We start from the raw sequence: 17782 nt of genomic DNA, 5'->3' as shown, positions 1-17782 counted from the left end.
ACTGACCTCTCCTCCCTCAGACCCGGGACACAGCGCGGCCCCCCATCCCCTCCACCTCTCTGCCTATCTGCGGCTGGCGCCGGCTTTGAGGGAGAAAAAAGGGGTGGGAGAGGGGGGCTCTCCTGAACTGCTTCCAGATCTGGCGCATATGGTGCGTTTCTTCTCCGGGAATGAAACCCTGAGATGGAGGAATGTAACTGGGAAACTCAGCCTAATCCCTCCTGCGGGGAACTGCACCCCTGATTACCCCACAGGATTGACCGCTATCCTCCTCTCCTCCTCTGGCAGGGCTTTGCACCCGCTCGGTCACTTCCCCCATCTCCCCTTCCTTAGCGTCGCTCTACTTCCATAAGGATATATTCTCTCGTTTAGGCAGTAAGTATTTCAGTACTCAATGATCTATATCTGTCTTCGTTCAGGTAATTGTTTTTCCGCCTCAGGGATAAATCCTCTTGAGCTCCAGAGTGCGGTTACGCCCTCAGATCGGTCCGAGTGCTTGCGGACAGGTTGGGCGCAGCTCTTCCCTACACGTTAGTAACCCTCAGCAAAAAACCCACGTCATCTGCACCACATCGCAATTGAGGAGTTAACAGTCAGAAAATGCTCAGCTATTCCTCGCATTCGCTTTCTCCCTGTTGCATAAATAACCGTGGGGTTTTTTTCTGTACGTGATAACGTAATTTATGCAACAACATAAAATTTGTGTGTTGGTCTGTATATGTAAAATGGTTTCCTTTTTATCATCTTTATATGGTTTTTGCTAAATGAGATATCGGGATAGCTTCTAATCAGCGCACGACTATACATTCAGAAAAACTCCTTCAGCTTATGTGAACTAGATCTCGATCTGGCACGCTGGAGAGCTCGGTCCTTAAGTCATTAGGAGGCAGAAGGGGAGAGAAAAACAGCTGGAAATACCAGTGGAGGGATTTGAGGACTCAGAGAAGACTGTCAGTCCAGTCCAGGTCTGGTCCCGGACTGGGAGGTTGGAAGGACCAGACAACCGATAGGAAAAATCAGGGTGAGAGCTGGAGCCTGTTTTGCACTTAAAGAGGAGGAGGAGGAGGAGGAGAGCCTGACAGCTGGGTCTGTGCAGGGCAAGATTGTCATGGGGGAGATGGTCAATATGGGATGAAAGTGGGTTAGCAGCCATTAAACGCTGGGGCTAGGGGGTTTGGGGAGACAGGAGAGCGGGGGGCAGCCAAAACCGTGTAGAAGGGATAAAGCGGCAGAGACTGTCTGAAGCTCTGGCTAATGACTGGCATTTTGGTGGCTTGCCGCCAGGGCAAGAGTATTGTCAAGGGTTTTAGTAAGTGGGTGGGATGCTAAAAAAGCTTCTTTCTTAGAAAAGGGGAGGGAGGACATTAACTGTACTGAGACTCGTCGTTATCTTGAATTCTGGAAAAGCAGGGATGCTGTTTACTAGTTTCTAAAGGAAAGGATCAAGAGCAGTGGGGAGTTCTCCCTGCTATGCAAAGGGAAGTCAGTACACGTGCTCTTACTGACACTGCTAGAGTGAATATATAACTTTTGGGTGTATCTACTAAAAATCTCCCAGTCTTTCAGAAATATGCATTAAGAGTTTAACAGATTCTAACCACTCTCATTGCTTTACTCCCAGGGGTTAAATCTGTTGCAAATTGAAATTTCTTTTTAGAAAAAGCATCTGGGTCATGGTATGAAAAACACTCAGAAATAGAAGCCATCTTTTCCGGATCCCACAACTGTCTGGTAATTTGATCCTGCCTGTCTTCCTTTTTCCTTCAAATTTTCCAAAATAATTTCGCTTTTTGTCTGAGTTGAAAACCAGAAAAATGTCACTAGAAGAAATAATGATAATAAAAATGTTGGAAGCTATGAAGAGGTGAGAACACCAGCTGAGAGTGAAATGCCCCCTGTGGCCATGGGAGGCCACAGCTTGTATTTTTGTGTCTCAGAGATGTGTTCCACTCTGTAGCAATAACTAAAAGTCTACTTTTTCTGCCTTTAGAACTTTTTTATTTTTTAATTGTAATTTGGTCTTTCAAAAATGTTGCTCTTTATTCCTTTCCAGGCTTATTCTCATACTTCATGTCGATACACAGAGAGCGTCCGTAAACAGAACAAGTGCCTGAGAAATACTTTTTCTCCCAAGTGAGGTGACAGAGTGTTCCCAGCAATCTGGGACCGCAATAAAAAATGGTATTTAACGAGAATGAGATATTTTTGTCCTGCAAAAATTGTCGGGATTTTCCAAAGCTTGCTCTTCTGTTTGGGGACAAAACAGAGAGCTTTCCAAGTTTGGCATGAAAAATGAAGGCAGGCAAACAAGCGATTCTCTCACAGCAGTCTGGTGGCTGGGCTGTTCGTGCTGGGTGTGGGGGACCCAGGTTGGAGTCACAGCTGTGTTATTCCCTCACACCCCACATGTTACTGCCTGTTCCAGGGCGGATCAGTCTCTCCACCTGGGGCTGCTCTGTTTTCTCCGGTCACTGGGAAAGGTGCTTGAACCTGGTGAATGTCTTATTCATCAGATACCGCTTTAGGTCAGTCAATACTGGACTATTTCTGCTAAGCAGAATAGCTCTGGCAGTGCTGCCTCTTTCTTCCTCCCTATTTCCACAACTCTTAGGACTTTGTGTGCAGTTTAAGCTTACCTAGCTGCTCAATTCCACTTTTCACTCAGCTCCCTGAAGCAGATTTCTGCCTCCACTTTGATGCCAGCACTCACACTTGCTCATCTCATTCTTGATGATCAGGTTTGGGCAGGTAAACTGGTGGAAAATGATTTTTTTTTTTTTTTTTTTTTTTTTTGGTAGAACTAGCTTTGTGTGTGTCTGTATTGTCTCGCTGCAGGGTGAGCTCAATGCGCGTGCCAGCACAGTGGAGGTGGCAGACATGCAGATGGATGGCAGGACCATGGCAGTGACACCTTGGATTATTTTCCACTGCTGCGGAAGCACATGCTCAGGCAGAAGTTCCCACTCCACCTAATCGTATCCATCTGGGTAGGAGTTTGGAGGAGGTTTTCTTTTCTCTCTCAGTGTATCAACAACGAGTTTGATCTGGAGCCTAAAAAGCTTCCCCCCATATAATCAAAATCAGTATAATCTCAGGATGACAATATAGTTTTCTGACCAAAATCCCTGTATTTCAATCTAAAAATCCTTGTCTAGTTATAGGGGAAAAGAAAGAATCTGTCTGCTGGAACAACATACATTAAAGCAAATAGTTAAAACTCCTACGTCAGCACCACACAAATGGTGCTGTGCGCCCCATGCTCTTGTTGGTGACAGAAGTCATGCAACACCATGCATAACCAGACTAAAGCCCCGTTTTCTCTCAGGAATTCTTAGGATCCCCAAGCACACAGGCACTGGAAATGATCCTCACGGCCATCACTAGATGGCCACGCTCTGGTGACATGGATCATGACCGTGGTTCAGCTCCTTGAGGGCAAAGGAGAGCTGGTGTGAGCTTGTGTATGTTCTGCAAAGAAGGGGTTTGTGTGGTTGCAGTGTGTTCCAGCTTCACTCCACTGCTGTTGGGAAAGATTTTAAATTGTTGGCTGACCTGGTCCATGGTTGCATTAAAAATGTGATAATTGATGTGAGTTTATAATTAGTTTATTGCAATTATCTCATTTAAGTTATGTTTGCAGGATGAGTTTACAATATTGGCCTGTGTTTTGAGGCACTAATAATTTTGAAAAATGATTAAGCATTTGAATTAAGATTTCTAAGGCGCATCTAAACTGAAAAGCAATCCTTTGAATAAAGCTGTGGAAAGAGCTTGTTTTCAAATGGCGCTGAAATGTATTTCTTAAATGTTTTCTTATAGCAGTTTTTAGAAATTAGACCTCCTCTTCCAGAAACTAAAAAGAGAAGAGGCAGTCCAGCAGATCTTATTCATTAAAAATTCCCCAAACCCTTCTAGTCAGTGGGAGTTTCACACCAAGAAAGGCCACAAGATGAGGTAAGAAGCACTGTTTTAATCTGAGCTAACCAAATTTGTGGAGAAGTGTGAAGTTAGTAATAGATTTGAATAATGTTATACCTAGTCAAGGATATTTTCATGCTTCAGGTTCATTCAGGTTCTCTCTGTTCATGTGTGGTTTTTAGCAGTGTTTTTGACAATGGGTGTGTCTGTGCAATTTTTATTCCTGGTTTGTGACTTTTTAGTGGGAGGTAAATGGAACTCCTCATCCCTAATATTTTTAGATCCTAAAGGCCAAGAGCACGTCTGTTTTCCTGAACCTCCTTAAGCTTTCATCAATATACCTTAATTATATCTGTTGGGGCTGGCAGCCTTACCAATAACTAAAAATGTTCAGAACTTCCTATTATGAGATCCTTACCTTTAGGTGCTTCTAACCTTTTGATGCTGAGAATCATCAGGATCACATTTTTACTTACTGACCATCTGCCATAGACAGGTTATTTTTTAGATATTAAAAACAATTAAACATTTCTTAGACTTAGGAAAATATTATTGGATCCCTATTAAAGGAAAATGGAAAACCTGTTCTGTCCTTTGAGAAGCTTTGGTTTCTGCTGAATTTCGAGGTTTGCCAGGGCTTCGTCTTTGCCACATTTATGAGAATCCATAGAAATTATAGGCCTTTTCCACTCTCTGCAATGCACACAAACTTTAGACTTAGGTTTTAGCATCTAAAATCCCTGAGCTGCTGCCAGTGGAGAGAACGTGTGCCCTGCTCGGGGCTGAGAGAAACGTTTCTGATATTGCAGCTGTAAAAACTGCCTCGTCCAGTTCTAGGCGCTGTGAATAAAGGCCATTTCTGCTGTATCTTCAGTGGTCCTTGTGCTGGGTCCAGGCAGCACGATGAGAAAACTACTTGACTGAAAAACAGAGGGAGCAAGACTCAAGCATGGAGAGGGAGGGGTCTTCGAACTCGCCCGCAGCTGGGTGCTTTAGGAAATGGTGAGTTGGAAAAGGCTGTGAAATGTAGCACTGGAGCTAGGAGGAGAGGCAGGAGACTGAGATTGTATGAGGGTGAAGAGCCTGGGGAACAGCAGGACACTGAGATACATGCCACAGAAGGGAAGAGAGAAATAATATGTCCGGGAAACAGTAGGCTGAGAAAATCGTGTGGGGAATTACAAGTTGAAGCTGACAGAAAAGGAGTGAAACAAAGAGATTGGTTGAGGACCTGAGGCTGAGGGTATGTGTAGATGCAGCAGATCAAACTGGGAGATCTGGAGGGCCAAGCCTAGACCTTGCTGGATAATGAAACCACGACTGGGCAGAAAAACCTGACAAGCAGAGACTGGCTGGAATAGGTGGGCAGACTGGGTTTGGGATCTCTATTGGCTGCATGCTGGAAGGAGACTTAATTAGAATTGCGTATGTTATTGCTTACTATTCTCTATGATCCTGTGAAGTAGGACTTTTTCACAGTAAAATTTTAATACCTACAGTGGCTATTTTTAATGAAAATCTGTTAGTTTTTAAAATTCTTCTCCCTGCAAATACTGTTGCTCTTAGACTTTTTAAGATTCAGATTGTACAGAAAGAGGGATAGGAAAAAAATTTCTCTCTCTCTCTAAAAGAGCAAAAAATTGTTGTAGCGTGACAAAATATAAAGGTTTGTTCAACAGGTGTTTGTACCAGCTATTCCTGACTTCACTTCTTGAAAACTGAAGCACCATTGGCAGCATAGGGAAGAGGTGACTATAAGAATTGTATTGCATAAGAATAAAGAAAGAAACTGCTCAGGTATGGTATAGGACCTTTTGCAATACAGGTCCCAGCCTCTCGAGGGGCTTTCCCCGCTTTTCTGGTTAAATCAGGCTATAAAAGCAGTGCCCTCTGCTGCCCAGGACAAAGAGTGCTGTGCTAAGGGATGCTAACCCAAATTCACACAAGCATCCTTCAGAGCGCTATGCTATTTTACATGCATAGTGTTCCCTTCTAATACACGCGTTTGCATGAATTCAAACAAGTTAGATTCCCTCTTGCTGCTGAAGGTGACTATTTGTATTCACCGTTGTAGAGCTTTTATTCTTTGAGCTCGGATCAAACGTGATCAAATGATTTTTAGATGATCTTCATTTCCCTGAATTGGAGGTTTCGTAACGACCCTAAAGAAGTAGTTTGCACTGGTAGACCAATGACCTTGCAATGAGCTTTGCAACATGAAATTTCATGTTGGGTTTCTCTTCCACGGTGTCTAATGGCCCATAATAAAGACATATCACTTTTAGAATCTGACTCAGTGGGAAATGGTAGGTAAGTAATAGTCATGCTGGTAAAACATCTGTATAGTATTAGAAATGAAGAGAAGTCAACATCCTATTATCTGGTAATACAGGGTAGACACTGATTAGTGAATCTCCTTTCTGGTGTTTGAAATGACTAATTTTCTGGTCTCTGTGGGAGCTGCTTTCAGCTGAGGCTGACAGTTGTGGATGGACACCCTGGGTGGATGTTTTTCTGTGATGGCTTTCTATGATCTCAGTCTGCACAACTGCTGCCACTCTGAAGCTGGAAGGACTGAGCACAGTGGGAAAGAGCAGCTTTTGTTGAGTTCAGTTCCTTCCAGGTCTTTGGCTCTGGTTATGCTGCAAAAAACAGAAGTTGTGCTAGAAGCTCAGCACTGAAATGTTCAGTGCAAGTCAGCTGAGTTGTCGGGAAGCAGCTCATCATGCAAGGGGTCTGGATCTTTGGACAACGCGGAAGGCTGGGAGGGAGCCACATGATCTTGTGGAAAACTCTAGAGTGCTTAGGGGGAGCTGGGGATTGCATAGGGGAAAGGTCATGGGAAAAAAGTCACTTGAGAATAGTTAGGCTAAATATGCTCTTAAGAAGTCTCTTATGGAGGGCGTATGGCAGATTTTGGAACAGCAGCAATAATGTTTGAGGTCATCTTGTTTTCAGACATCAATGTTCTGAGGTCAGTGAACTACTCTACTATTCTCAGAGCTTTGAATGACACATAAACTCAAGTCACCCATGGGTCTGAAGGAGCCTATGGTGCTTTTCCTTAATCAGAGTGTTAAAGTCCGTATATCCCATCTGAGTACAATGCAGATAATAATGTTTTTTCCTGAGCCGTTTGCTACGTTGCCCAGCTGTGTTTACTGGCTATATGTGAAGTGACATCCCTAACTGTGAAGAACCTGTTTGAGTCAGACCTGCTGGTTGTCTTCATGCAAGCAGAAGGGATTGTGCTTGCTCGGCCTTAGCATTTATGTAGTTGCTGTAGGATGCTGCTGAACACGGAGAGATGCAGCACTGGTGCCCCACCTGCCCTCGGGACTGTGGTGATTCACTCCTGAGAACCCCATGGACCTTCCCCGTGCTGGTCAGAGGGGCCTGTACTGTCCTTTCTGCAGAACTGCTATCTTCTGCTTTCAGCAGAACTCTTAGCTGACAGGTACCACTTTTGTTCTTTTGGGGAGAGATTAAATGCATTTCTTGAGACCAGTGATAAAATTTAGGTGCCTTATCTACACAATGGCCTGTTTCCCCATAGAAGGGGAAGAATAGTGGTTGTTGCAAATAATGGCATATTCTTAGGCTCCTGCAGACTTTTCACAATGCAGATTTCTAGTGGTTCTCTTATAAATTATAGCCAATCTTTTGGAGAAGGGAAGAGGAGGACATGGTCTCAGTTTGAGCTGGAACTCTGGTCTCATTCTCTGCCAAATTTCTCTGCTCAGTGCAAGAGCTGATGCCACTCAGCATCACTGCTTGCTTTTAGCAGACACATGACTTAGAACCTGTATTGACCTGTCAAGCTCTGTGCACAGCGGCATCTTTGGTAAAACTGACTCCCAGCACAGGCTCATTGTTTCCAGCTCCGGGGAGAATCAGAATTTGTACGTTTCAGAGCTGCCTAAGAGGCAGTGTCAGGATGTCAGAGACTGACAGTGATGATTATACGGCAAGGAGAGGAAGACAGATGGGTTTGACACTGCAGCAGACTGTAACTGTCTAGTTTAATGCCAAAGTGCAATCCATTTTAGCCAGGGAAATTAATTTATTTAAATCCAACTTTACAGTTTGGCTAAAATTTTTTTTACTGGAGTCCTCTTCATAAGGAAAGGCACCTGGAAAGGCACTATGCATTACACCAACACAGCTGGGCTCACTAATTAGGACTACACAGTGCAGTATAAGGCACGCATCTTTAGAGGGCAAGTATTTATCTTGATCTTCTACAGTACAAGTAGGGATTATCATCGTTATACACATGAGATGAGGAGCTGAAGAGGGAGTTTGGGAGAATACCTCACTCATATATTAGAAAATGTAAGGCTAGGTAGCTGCTCCTCTCTCTGCCTGGATGCAGTGGCAAGAGAGCAGGGGTGGGGGTAAATTTATGGGATGCATGTACATTCCCTACCCCTGTGGGATCAGGGCCTTTTGCTGGACCTAGGTTGTTGAGGGATTTAAGCCAAAAAGGCCTACCTGACTGAAAGCCTCTGTTGCCTATCAGTTCTTCAAAGTGAACAGCAAACAGAAAGTCAGAATACTTGAGAAAGCATCTTTGTAGCTACATCTTCAGCTATAAAATCATGTTTTCCATGTAGGGTTGTATAACAGGCTTCAGGAGAGCCCTTTGGAAAGGCCGAGGAGGACATCACCTTTATGTTGGGATGTTCCATAAGCAAATGCCTGCAGGTTCTCCTTATCCTCTCAACAAGCTGCTAAAGGCAGTCTGCCCTATTTGCTTATGCCATTGGGTGATCCTACATCACATTCCCCTTTTTTCAATCTTCCTCACTGTCATCTTCTTCCCTCCTTCTCCTTCACTGTCTTCTGCAAACTCATACTGATAAGACCCTTTATATCACAGTGCCAGTACTATACAATATATATCATTAGGACTGAAACTAGCACTAAAGTCAGGGTGAGAAGGCACAGACCCGAGCTATAGCTTAGTCCAGCTGTCCACAAAACAAGCATTCTTGCGCTGACGCCACTCTGACTCTATTCTTTAGCGGAGGCATGCTGAATACCCTGTGTGTGCACTTCCTTACCTTTGGATCCATAGTTCGTCTAAAGTTGTCTTATCAGAGCTTACTGGGGATGGTGATCCCTTGTGAGATAAAATGTTCAGAGGCTCTTTGACAGGCTCGTTGTTTTTGAGTGACCCTGTGACATAAGAGAAAGCCAAGAGAGCGTTAAAACGGTTGTTTTCTTAAGGGTCATCTTTACTTTTACTGTAGGTAGTGGTTTGCTTACACCAAAGGCAACAGAAAGACCCCAGGCACAGAGAGCTACATTTTAGCTTGGATTTTCAAACAAGATTGAAGTACCATCAGCTTGCATAGCGCAAGATTGTACAGCCTTTGTCGCTGCTGCAAATGCAGTCGAGAAAAGGTGAAGGTAGGTATACAGTATCAGTCCTTATGTATGTGAGTAGCACTCTCACCACTGAAAACTGGGTCCTGGCGTCAGTGAGTTTCAGTGCAATTATTTAAGCAGAAAAGGTTTACCTGCGTGTGCCTGTGCATGCCAATACTTGGTTTCCCAAGTCAGGGCTTCGTCACTGCTCTGCTTTCAGGCACACAGTAGATGTTCAGTTTACTGAATAAATCAAGGCTAGATTTGGGTGAGACAGGAGCTTTACTTTTAATTGCTTCTCCAGTTTCCCTCGGATGAACCTCTGATCCTTTCACAGGGAGCCAAAGTTGTATTAAGTCCATGGCTTACTACTGCAGTACTTGGCAGGCGGGGATGCATCTCACTTTTCAAATGAAACCTCCTGTCGTTTGAGGCCTGTTGATAAATGGCCTTGTTGTTTTTTATTAGAAATATTTTGGTCTAAGTCATAATTCTGTTTGCATTTCAAACTGGTAGCAGCACAGGCAGGTCTGTGCTCTGACTGAAGCTGCTTTCTGACGCACCATTTTAATCAACACTATGGATTTTCAGAGGTAAAGTGAAATCCAGACTTTTAAAACTCTCTAAAACAGTGCCAAGGGCTTATGAAACACTAGTTTGAGTTATTGTCTTTGCCTTTTGAATAGTTTAAACATTTTGTCCTTCTGTCAGAGGAGATTGCTTAAAAAAACAAACTCTTTTTGCAGTTAAAGGAAAGCATCTATTATGTTTTACAGCTCCTAGGCTATAAGCCAAAGCTAGGCTGGTGCAAAGGGTGCCTATATAGAAGCCTTTCTCCCTGCTGGATTTACATTCTTTTACATTATTTTTCTTGTTCTCATTTCTCAAGTCTTCATTTTTTCTGTTTTGTGTATATTTCCCTCTATGCCTTTCTTCTTTCCTTCCCCTCTCCTCCCCCCCTTGTCATTCCCTAAGCAAAACGTGAACAGGTTAACATTTGAGCTTGAGTCAGGCTTTTGGATAGCTGCTGTTCAAATGGGTTTGAAGTCAAGATAAAAGAGCTCACCCATCCCTTGCTTCCATGCACGTCAGCAAATGCTGTCAGAAGAAGTTCCTGCTATAAATGAGGCTGGTGTAGAAGCACCCGCTGTCCAGAGAGGGGATGGAATCAGTGGAGTAGAGGGAGAGGGCAGAAGAGCTGCTTACACAATCCTAGCTGAATTTAAAAGCTGTAGCTCTGAGCTAGACTTGCTACAGTCATACCGGCGAAAGAGCTATCTCTCCTAGCCCAGGTATCGCTGTATGGACTGGAGAAAAAAAGGTTGTTCCCAGTGTATCCTGCTGAACAATTTCAGATGTGGAAGAAAATGCCCTGTTTGGGACAGATCCTGTTTCAGTAGTGGTAACAGGGAGAGGGGAGGGTGGGAGGAAGCGCAGGTCAGCTTCTGTGGATGCTCTAGTGAGCTGCTGAGAGCGAAGCCTTTCTTTTAGCTTGTCCTTCCTCAATGACACTGGCTAGACAGGAGGGATGTCCTCCTGTACTGTTGTCCTGATGCCGTGACGCTGCAGATGTATGAAGAAGGTGCGTCCTCCTGTGCTGGTCCTGCTGCAGTGGCAGGTAACAGTGGAGAGGGCCCCCTCAGCAGCCGTCTGGGTGCTGTGAGGCTCGGGGAGCAGGAGAGAGGGTGGGTCTCTTCTGTGCTTGCTCTGCAGCAGCGCCCTGGGAAGGTGGTGAGAAGGACGGCTCTGCTCCGGTCCTGCTGCTGCGCTGGCAGGGTGGAGAGCAGCTCTGCTCTGGCATAGACGACACTCAGTTTATCCACAAACCTCATTGACAACAGTAGCAGAATATTAAACAGGAGCTCTTTGCTCTGCTGCTGTCTGCTTGGAAACTTGGAGAAGGGAGGGAACTTTCCTTCTGTCATGCCACAGGGCTGAATGGGCCTTTATACTGCCGAAATAGTGTGTCTCCCTTGGCAAGGCAGGCAGGAGACACCTATTTTCTTGGGGACATTGCCCAGACCTCCTTTATTTTGGGGTGGAGGATATCTGTTCTTTGTTTTCTTAGAGAACTTTGTCTACTTTCAGGGGCGGTAGCTGTGCGCTTTACTACTGCATGACAAAGCAGTAGTGTTCAGTGGCTTGCATAGCACTCAAACATCAGGAGTGGTGGTGTATCATTTTGACTCATGCAGCTAGCCAAAGTTCAGAGTCCAGTGCATTGTTTCTATTAGATTATAATCCGAAAATAGCATAGGTATCCTCACTACAATTGCTTTTATTGAGAAGGAATTGTAAAATCCAGATTCTCTGAACACCTGGGAGTTGAAGCAAAGGGTATTTTCTGTGTTCACAGTTCCAGGTCTCTCTCATTTAGTGTTTAGATTAAAACCACTTCCATTTTTTTCTTGCAGCCCTGTTCCCAGTGCTTCTGAGGGAATGTGTTGCAATAGCTCCTCTCCTGGCTCTCTTTTCAGCTTCTCGTATCTTTATCTTGCTTCTTTAACAGACAGCTGGCTGCTCAGACGAGGTGCCAGCTCAGTGAAAGCCTGGCCTTGCAGTCGTGCTCTGTACTGTTCATACTCGGAGTAAGCCAACTCATTCCATTCCTGCTGAAGTGCATGTATGTTCTGGGTGGCGTTCCTGTTATTTCAGCCTCCCAGTTCAAAGGGAGCTTAGGTGTTTCTTACAGCTCTATTCAATGCAAGGTGGCAGCAACTGCCTTTTCAGAGGAGTCTTGCTCCTCTCTCACAACGGTCCATCGCAATTTGCACAGGCTTGCTCCCAAAACGTACTGCTCTGTTTTTGCTGTTTCTTCTATACGCTGTTCAGCTTCTACAGATCTCACTACTTTTGAATATGTCCTTTCTGTATGCTAAAGAAGTTCCTACTTCGTTGACAGCTTCATGTCTTTCACTGTTTATATTGTTTTTCTCTTTGAGAGCAGAGAGGTGTCAGAGCAGAGTCCCACATTTGTTTAGATTCTCTGCCATGAAGCATGTTTAAACATCCAACCATTCTGCATTTCCAGGCTGAGCAAAGGATGGCAGCCCTCTGCCAGCTGTGCCATAGGGCAGGGGTGTTCTGTCATGTGCTGACCGCTGAGCCTGCTTTCTACCTTCCCTGTCCCTTTTCTAATCTCATCAACTCCTGTAGTTCCTAGTCTCACTGGAAAAGGCAGCATAACACTGTTTGGGTCAGTACTCACCTGTAGCACGCCCCATGTGCATTGCTTCTCTCGAAGTCTTTCTTTTCCCTCTGCTCGGCAGCCTCATGGACCGGTAGTACCTGGAATTTCTTTGAATGGCAATGTAATGCGTGTGCGAGTCCCCCTCATGGGTCACCAAGTTAGCATCTTCTGACTCTTCCTCACCTTCAGAGACTGAACCTGACTCTCTCAGTACCTGCTGAGAAAGGCCCTGCTGGAGACCACTGGCGGAGAGCCTGCCCGCAGCTTCTCTCCCATCCATGGCTTCCAGATCTTGTCTCTATGGCAACTGAGAGGATGGATCCACAGCACAGCAGCAGAATACGGGTAACCTCCACAACTCCATCAGCTTTATTGGAATTAGAACTGGAGATGGACAAACAAAACACAATAAAATAGGAAAAGAGAGGACAAAGTTCTCTAGTTAGTTCAGAGTCTACAGTGCATTATCTGTTTAGGATAATGGGGACTTCCCCGGATTTTTTTGTCTGAGATCATTCTGAGATCATCACTTTACAGGCCTTATTCTAATGTCCTGAACGTTGCTCTGACATGCTCATGGTTGTCCTGCCGTGACACATTGTAGTGCTACAGATTTTACTGGGAAAATGACTGTATTTGCTCAGTTGATGACCTCTCCCTTTTGTCACTTGTGAGCAGTAGATTACTAGTTGATTTAGAGTGGATACAGGTACACGTCCTTGGTTTTGAGGCTGAAAATGTTACGGAATAGAAAATAAGAGCTGAAGAGAAAGCTCTGTTAATCTGTCTATTATGTGTGTACTTCTTCCTGTAATGGAAGAATTAATGCCTTTTACAGGGCTGGGTGCCTTCTAACACTTATTAACAACACTTACTCCTGCGGTGCAGATAAGTGAAGAAAAATCCATAGCTGTTGAGAAGTGAAGGCAGAAGAGACAAGATTATGTAGCAATGGAGAGCGCAGAGGCTTAATTTTGTTTCCCAGAGTTGCCCTCAAGTGCCAGCGAACCCCCTCAGTGACCTGCTGCTCTGTGTGTCAGTACGTGGGCTGGGCCAGTACTCCCAAGCATTTTTAGGAGGCGAATCACTACAACAGCAAAACAGCAGTTGATCCTTCAGCCTTTGCAAGACTGGGTAAAATGTGAGCTGATTACTTAAGCGTTCACTGTTGGCATTGTCTTGTTGAATTCTTACAGCTGTCAAAGCCTTTCTAAGTGCATAACGTGATTCCGTGACTGATGGGGCTAACGTGAACAGTAGAAAGAGATGCTGTATAGCAAATGTGAATATAAAATTGACAGTTTGCTGAGAGAAGGGCATAAAATAGTGCTACGGATTAGTCATTACATGCTGTTTTGAGAAGTTACACGTATCACTGGTTTGTTACATTACAGGATATCCAATGTACAAGATACTCTAGAAGGTGAGGGTCTCAGTTTTTGTTCTGGGTCTTCTGCAATCTCTGTGAACCCATGTGTGCCACAAACCTTTTCCTTGCTTGCCCCCAGGGTCACTCCAGCTGACCCTGAGACATCAGGGACAGTTGGGATGTCATCTGTGAATCCTCTGCTTTCCGAAGTTTTTGAGGGCCCTATGTTTTATCCTTATAAAGGGAGGGTCGCTAACTGAAATCATGCGCTGGGCCTGAGTTGTTCTGCTTCCTGGCTCTACAGATGAGAATGTCTGTTTTCTCCTTTCATAACCTTAACCACAGCATGCAGCTCAGACCTGTTAAATTTGGATCCTGACTTCAATTCTGCTAAGGCTTCTGGGCTGTTTGGGACTAGCGGTTGCTCTGGGACTGTTTCCAGTGTTACTGGAAGTGTATGAAGGACCCATTTGTTGGTTGTGGTGTTAAGTTTGGTTTCTAAATTACTCTGAGGTATAGAGATTCACTAAGCCTCTTTCTGTTTCTGTGGCTCAGTGGAACAGCGAAATAAAAACAGCTGCTGCTTGGAGACAGCTTGAAAAGAAAGAAGAGGCTATTTCTTCTCCTGTGCCTTTCTTACTGTCCCATGACGAAATCCCCAAATACTTGATCCTTGCAACTGTGATGGAAGCACTTCTGTTGACTGGACCACAATGAATATTACACCTATTATCCTTCCTAACCCTGAACTCTAACAATTGCTTATTTTTTATTTATTTCTCTTCTAGAAACCTTTTTATGCCTTGCTGCTTGAGGAGCTGAACCTGTAACAATCTTCTCTAGATCAAAGTTCTGATGTGCTTCGAGTGGCCACTCCTCGTCCGTGTTACTCAGACTGGGGCAGAGACCTGTGTCTCTTTTGTGGCCTTTGCAATGCCAACATAATTTGCAGTGCTTAGCAAATTGCTGCTGGTCTTTTCTTGAAAAATGTGTTAAAGTTTTCGCAGGAGCTGCTCACCAGTCAGGAGTAATTTCAAAACCATGTGAAGCTCCAAAGGAACCATTACCCAAATAGATGGCACGTGTGCGTGTGTGAGTGCAGGCATGCATGGAAAAGACTATTTTCCCCTTTCATTTACCAGGTGAATATGAAAGTGCACGGATGTCATTGTTGGGCTTTTACAAAGATACTTGGTAGAGAAGGAGCCTTCTCCGTGGCTAAGTGACACTCGGTCAGCCGAATCACCCAAAGACGTAACTACGTGTTCAGTAGCCCTATCAAACCTGCATAGCTGTCTTTGCCAGGTATGCTTTTTTTGGTACATCAGAGGAACAAAAGGTGTCCATCCTGAACAGTTAGCTTGCTGTCAGGCTACCAACCAGTCCACATCAAACAAGATGCTTGACCAGAAGTGAATATAGCAGTGGGTTAGAGAAAGACTCCCATGTTTTCTAGAAAAGGCAGGGGTGAGGGGACACTTGTTTACTGTGGTGGCTATAAACAATACATATTTTTTTTACTTTTTTTAATGAAGAATTCAAGAACATAATATATTTCTGAAGGCCGATTACAAAATTGATACTTTAAGACATTATTGAGAAACCATTTATTGATATCTCAGTCAAATAGTCCTGGCTTTTGCAGTTGCTTTAGGTGTAGTAAAAACTAGGGATGAGTTTAAAGGATACGTTCAAGTTCAGTATTACATTATTCTGGTAGCAGTCAAGCTATTCAGTGACGGAGAATGAATGATTCAAGGGGGTGTGGACCATAACTATCCCTGTCTGAGTGATCATAGCGAATTTTTGAAGAAGGTATTCACCTCTGATAGTCACGGGTAGGTGAGTGCCAGGTCTTGCGTCAGGGGTAACCCAGCCCAAGTATATTCACATGCCGTCTTGACATCACCTGTCTTGCTGCAGCGTCACCACCTACCTGAACGTGCTTTGCAGGCAAACATGCTTCCCTGGAGTTCAGGAAGACCAAAGGAGCAGTCTGTTGGGAAAAAGAGGAAGATGACAACAGTAAAACCAGCAAGTGATGCACATGCAGCAAGAGCAGAGATACTCATTTTGACTCACACATAATTCAGCCTCCAGGAATTTGACTGTATAGAAATTTTACTTGCCGATGTAAAAAATTGGCATTTACCAGCAAATGCCGTTAATTTGTACAAGAGCAGTTGAACTGGGGGACGTTAGGTAAATGCTAATAAAAATTGTAAGAGACTGAGGTTGCTCGAGCAGTCTGGACCTGGACATGTGGATGTGTGTGGGAAACAGGGACCGCCGCTGCTTCTGGGAGGGTGGGGCTGGATGTGTTTGCAAGGCATTGCCTGGCTGTGATGCCAAAGGCTAACTCCTGGTCCCTGCTGTACAAGGAGAGTGGTCTGGTGGGGATTCAAAGGGTATCAGGCGTACCAACAGAGCAACTCCTCTTAATCAGTTAGATCTAATCAGAGATAAGAATATTTTTAGCAGCAGAAGCTGCAGCCTGAAAGCTGACATTGCAGCTGCGTGGGTATTTCAAATGGGTTTAGTTTGATCCAGGAGTCTGGAGCAGGAGGTATGTTCTCACACCGGTCGATCATCTCTCCCTTTTCACTCGTCTCGCGACACGCCAGGCAGGCACAGCTGCACGAGCGGCAGCAGAGGCAGACTGTGTGGTCTGTCGCCGGTGGGTACTGGTAGCAGAGGCAGCCCCGGGGAGCCAGGCTGGCTGCCTCCGCTGGTGCTCAAACAGGAGGGGTGCGAGCAGTGCCACCTCCCTTCCCCGCCGAACCTGCTGCTCCACACATCCAGACCCCTCAGCAGCAGTTTCTCAGGGCCCCAGCACAGCGGAGCAGGCAGCTGGCTCATGGCCTCTTTGCTGCCCCTGGTCATTTGCCACCCTGGGCAGTGGGCTATTTTGTTATGCCTGGTGCTGGCCCCGAGCTGACAGCCTCTGTCTCTGGGAGGATTTCTTCCACATGCTCCCTTCCGCTGCCGTGAGAAAATCGTTTGCATGGAACTAAGCTGGCTGCCTGCTCTCAGCCTTCCCTGGGACAGAAGGGGTGCAGTGGGAAGAGACGGGTGGCTCTGCTTGCTGGTGGATCCAGCACTTCATTACTTTCCTAATTCCCCTTTAAAATGGGGAAGTGTATTGTCTGACTGAAAAGTGTTAAGTGGTGTAGTGTGAAAGTATATACTTAAAGAATGCTCAGTGATTTTGAAATGAAAAACGCTCAGTTTGCCAATGTTATGCAATACTGTTGCCTAGTCTGGAAGGGTAATGAAGATTGCTTAATTAATATTACTGACAGGCTGAAATCTCCAGCTGTGCAACTCAAGGGATGTTTCAAAGCAGGAAACAATAGTTATGAATCCAACTTGACTGTACTATATAGGGGCGTACATCACAGAAGATGAACTGCCCTTCTCTGATTGTATAATGTGTCCCTAGTGCCACCAGGGACAAGGTAACAGTATTGATGTGCCTGAGCGGCCACACAAAATATGCGCGGATTGTGTCCCACCAGCGGGCAGGCAGCTGCTTTCAGCACAGAGGGCAGTGAACCCCTGCGCTCACTTATCCAGCAGTGTGTTAGTTCTGCCATCGCCTTAAATCCATCTGTGACCGGGTGCCCCTTTAAATGATGTATAGCTCAAGAGCAAGTTTTGGGGCTTGGTGCAGAAATTGCCACCTTGGCTGCAGGGTTTTTATGCTGAAGACAGACAGAAGGTCATAAAATCTTTTCTTTCTTTTTATGTGTCGAAGTTGTTTCAAGTATAAGCCCTATTAATGACTCATCTGGAAGGTTTTGGACGCTGAATGTAGGCATGCACCTTTCATGTATATTTGATGAACCAGATGGAGCTCTTTTAAGACAAGATTTTTTCTTCGAGCCCTCGTAGTTAACATGGCTCCTTTAATAGTTCTTCCTTAAATACAA

The 17782-nt window shown here is 44.9% G+C and overlaps 1 protein-coding gene across 4 annotated transcripts in view; it reads right to left on the bottom strand.

Moving 5' to 3' along the window:
• The window catches only part of NGEF (neuronal guanine nucleotide exchange factor), a 41272-nt gene extending 28496 nt beyond the window's left edge, over window positions 1-12776 (bottom strand). Inside the window, exons 1-2 of one of the 4 annotated variants that reach the window (XM_074590932.1) lie at window positions 12500-12776; window positions 8985-9099 (exon numbers count right to left, since the gene is read on the bottom strand). In XM_074590932.1, coding sequence (XP_074447033.1) covers window positions 8985-9099; window positions 12500-12761 — 377 coding nt within the window. In that variant the 5' untranslated portion in view covers window positions 12762-12776. Of the gene's footprint in view, window positions 1-6; window positions 613-8984; window positions 9100-10357; window positions 10377-12499 lie in introns of those variants that run through there. The other 3 variants (XM_074590933.1, XM_074590934.1, XM_074590936.1) reach the window with 3 other exon arrangements.
• Between the last annotated feature and the right edge of the window lie 5006 nt (window positions 12777-17782).

The sequence above is a fragment of the Larus michahellis genome, chromosome 6 (assembly GCF_964199755.1).
Source record: "Larus michahellis chromosome 6, bLarMic1.1, whole genome shotgun sequence".
In the NCBI taxonomy this organism is placed as follows: Eukaryota; Metazoa; Chordata; class Aves; order Charadriiformes; family Laridae; genus Larus; species Larus michahellis.
Note: the sequence above shows the minus strand (reverse complement) of the source record. Positions and strands in the feature narration are given on the sequence as shown.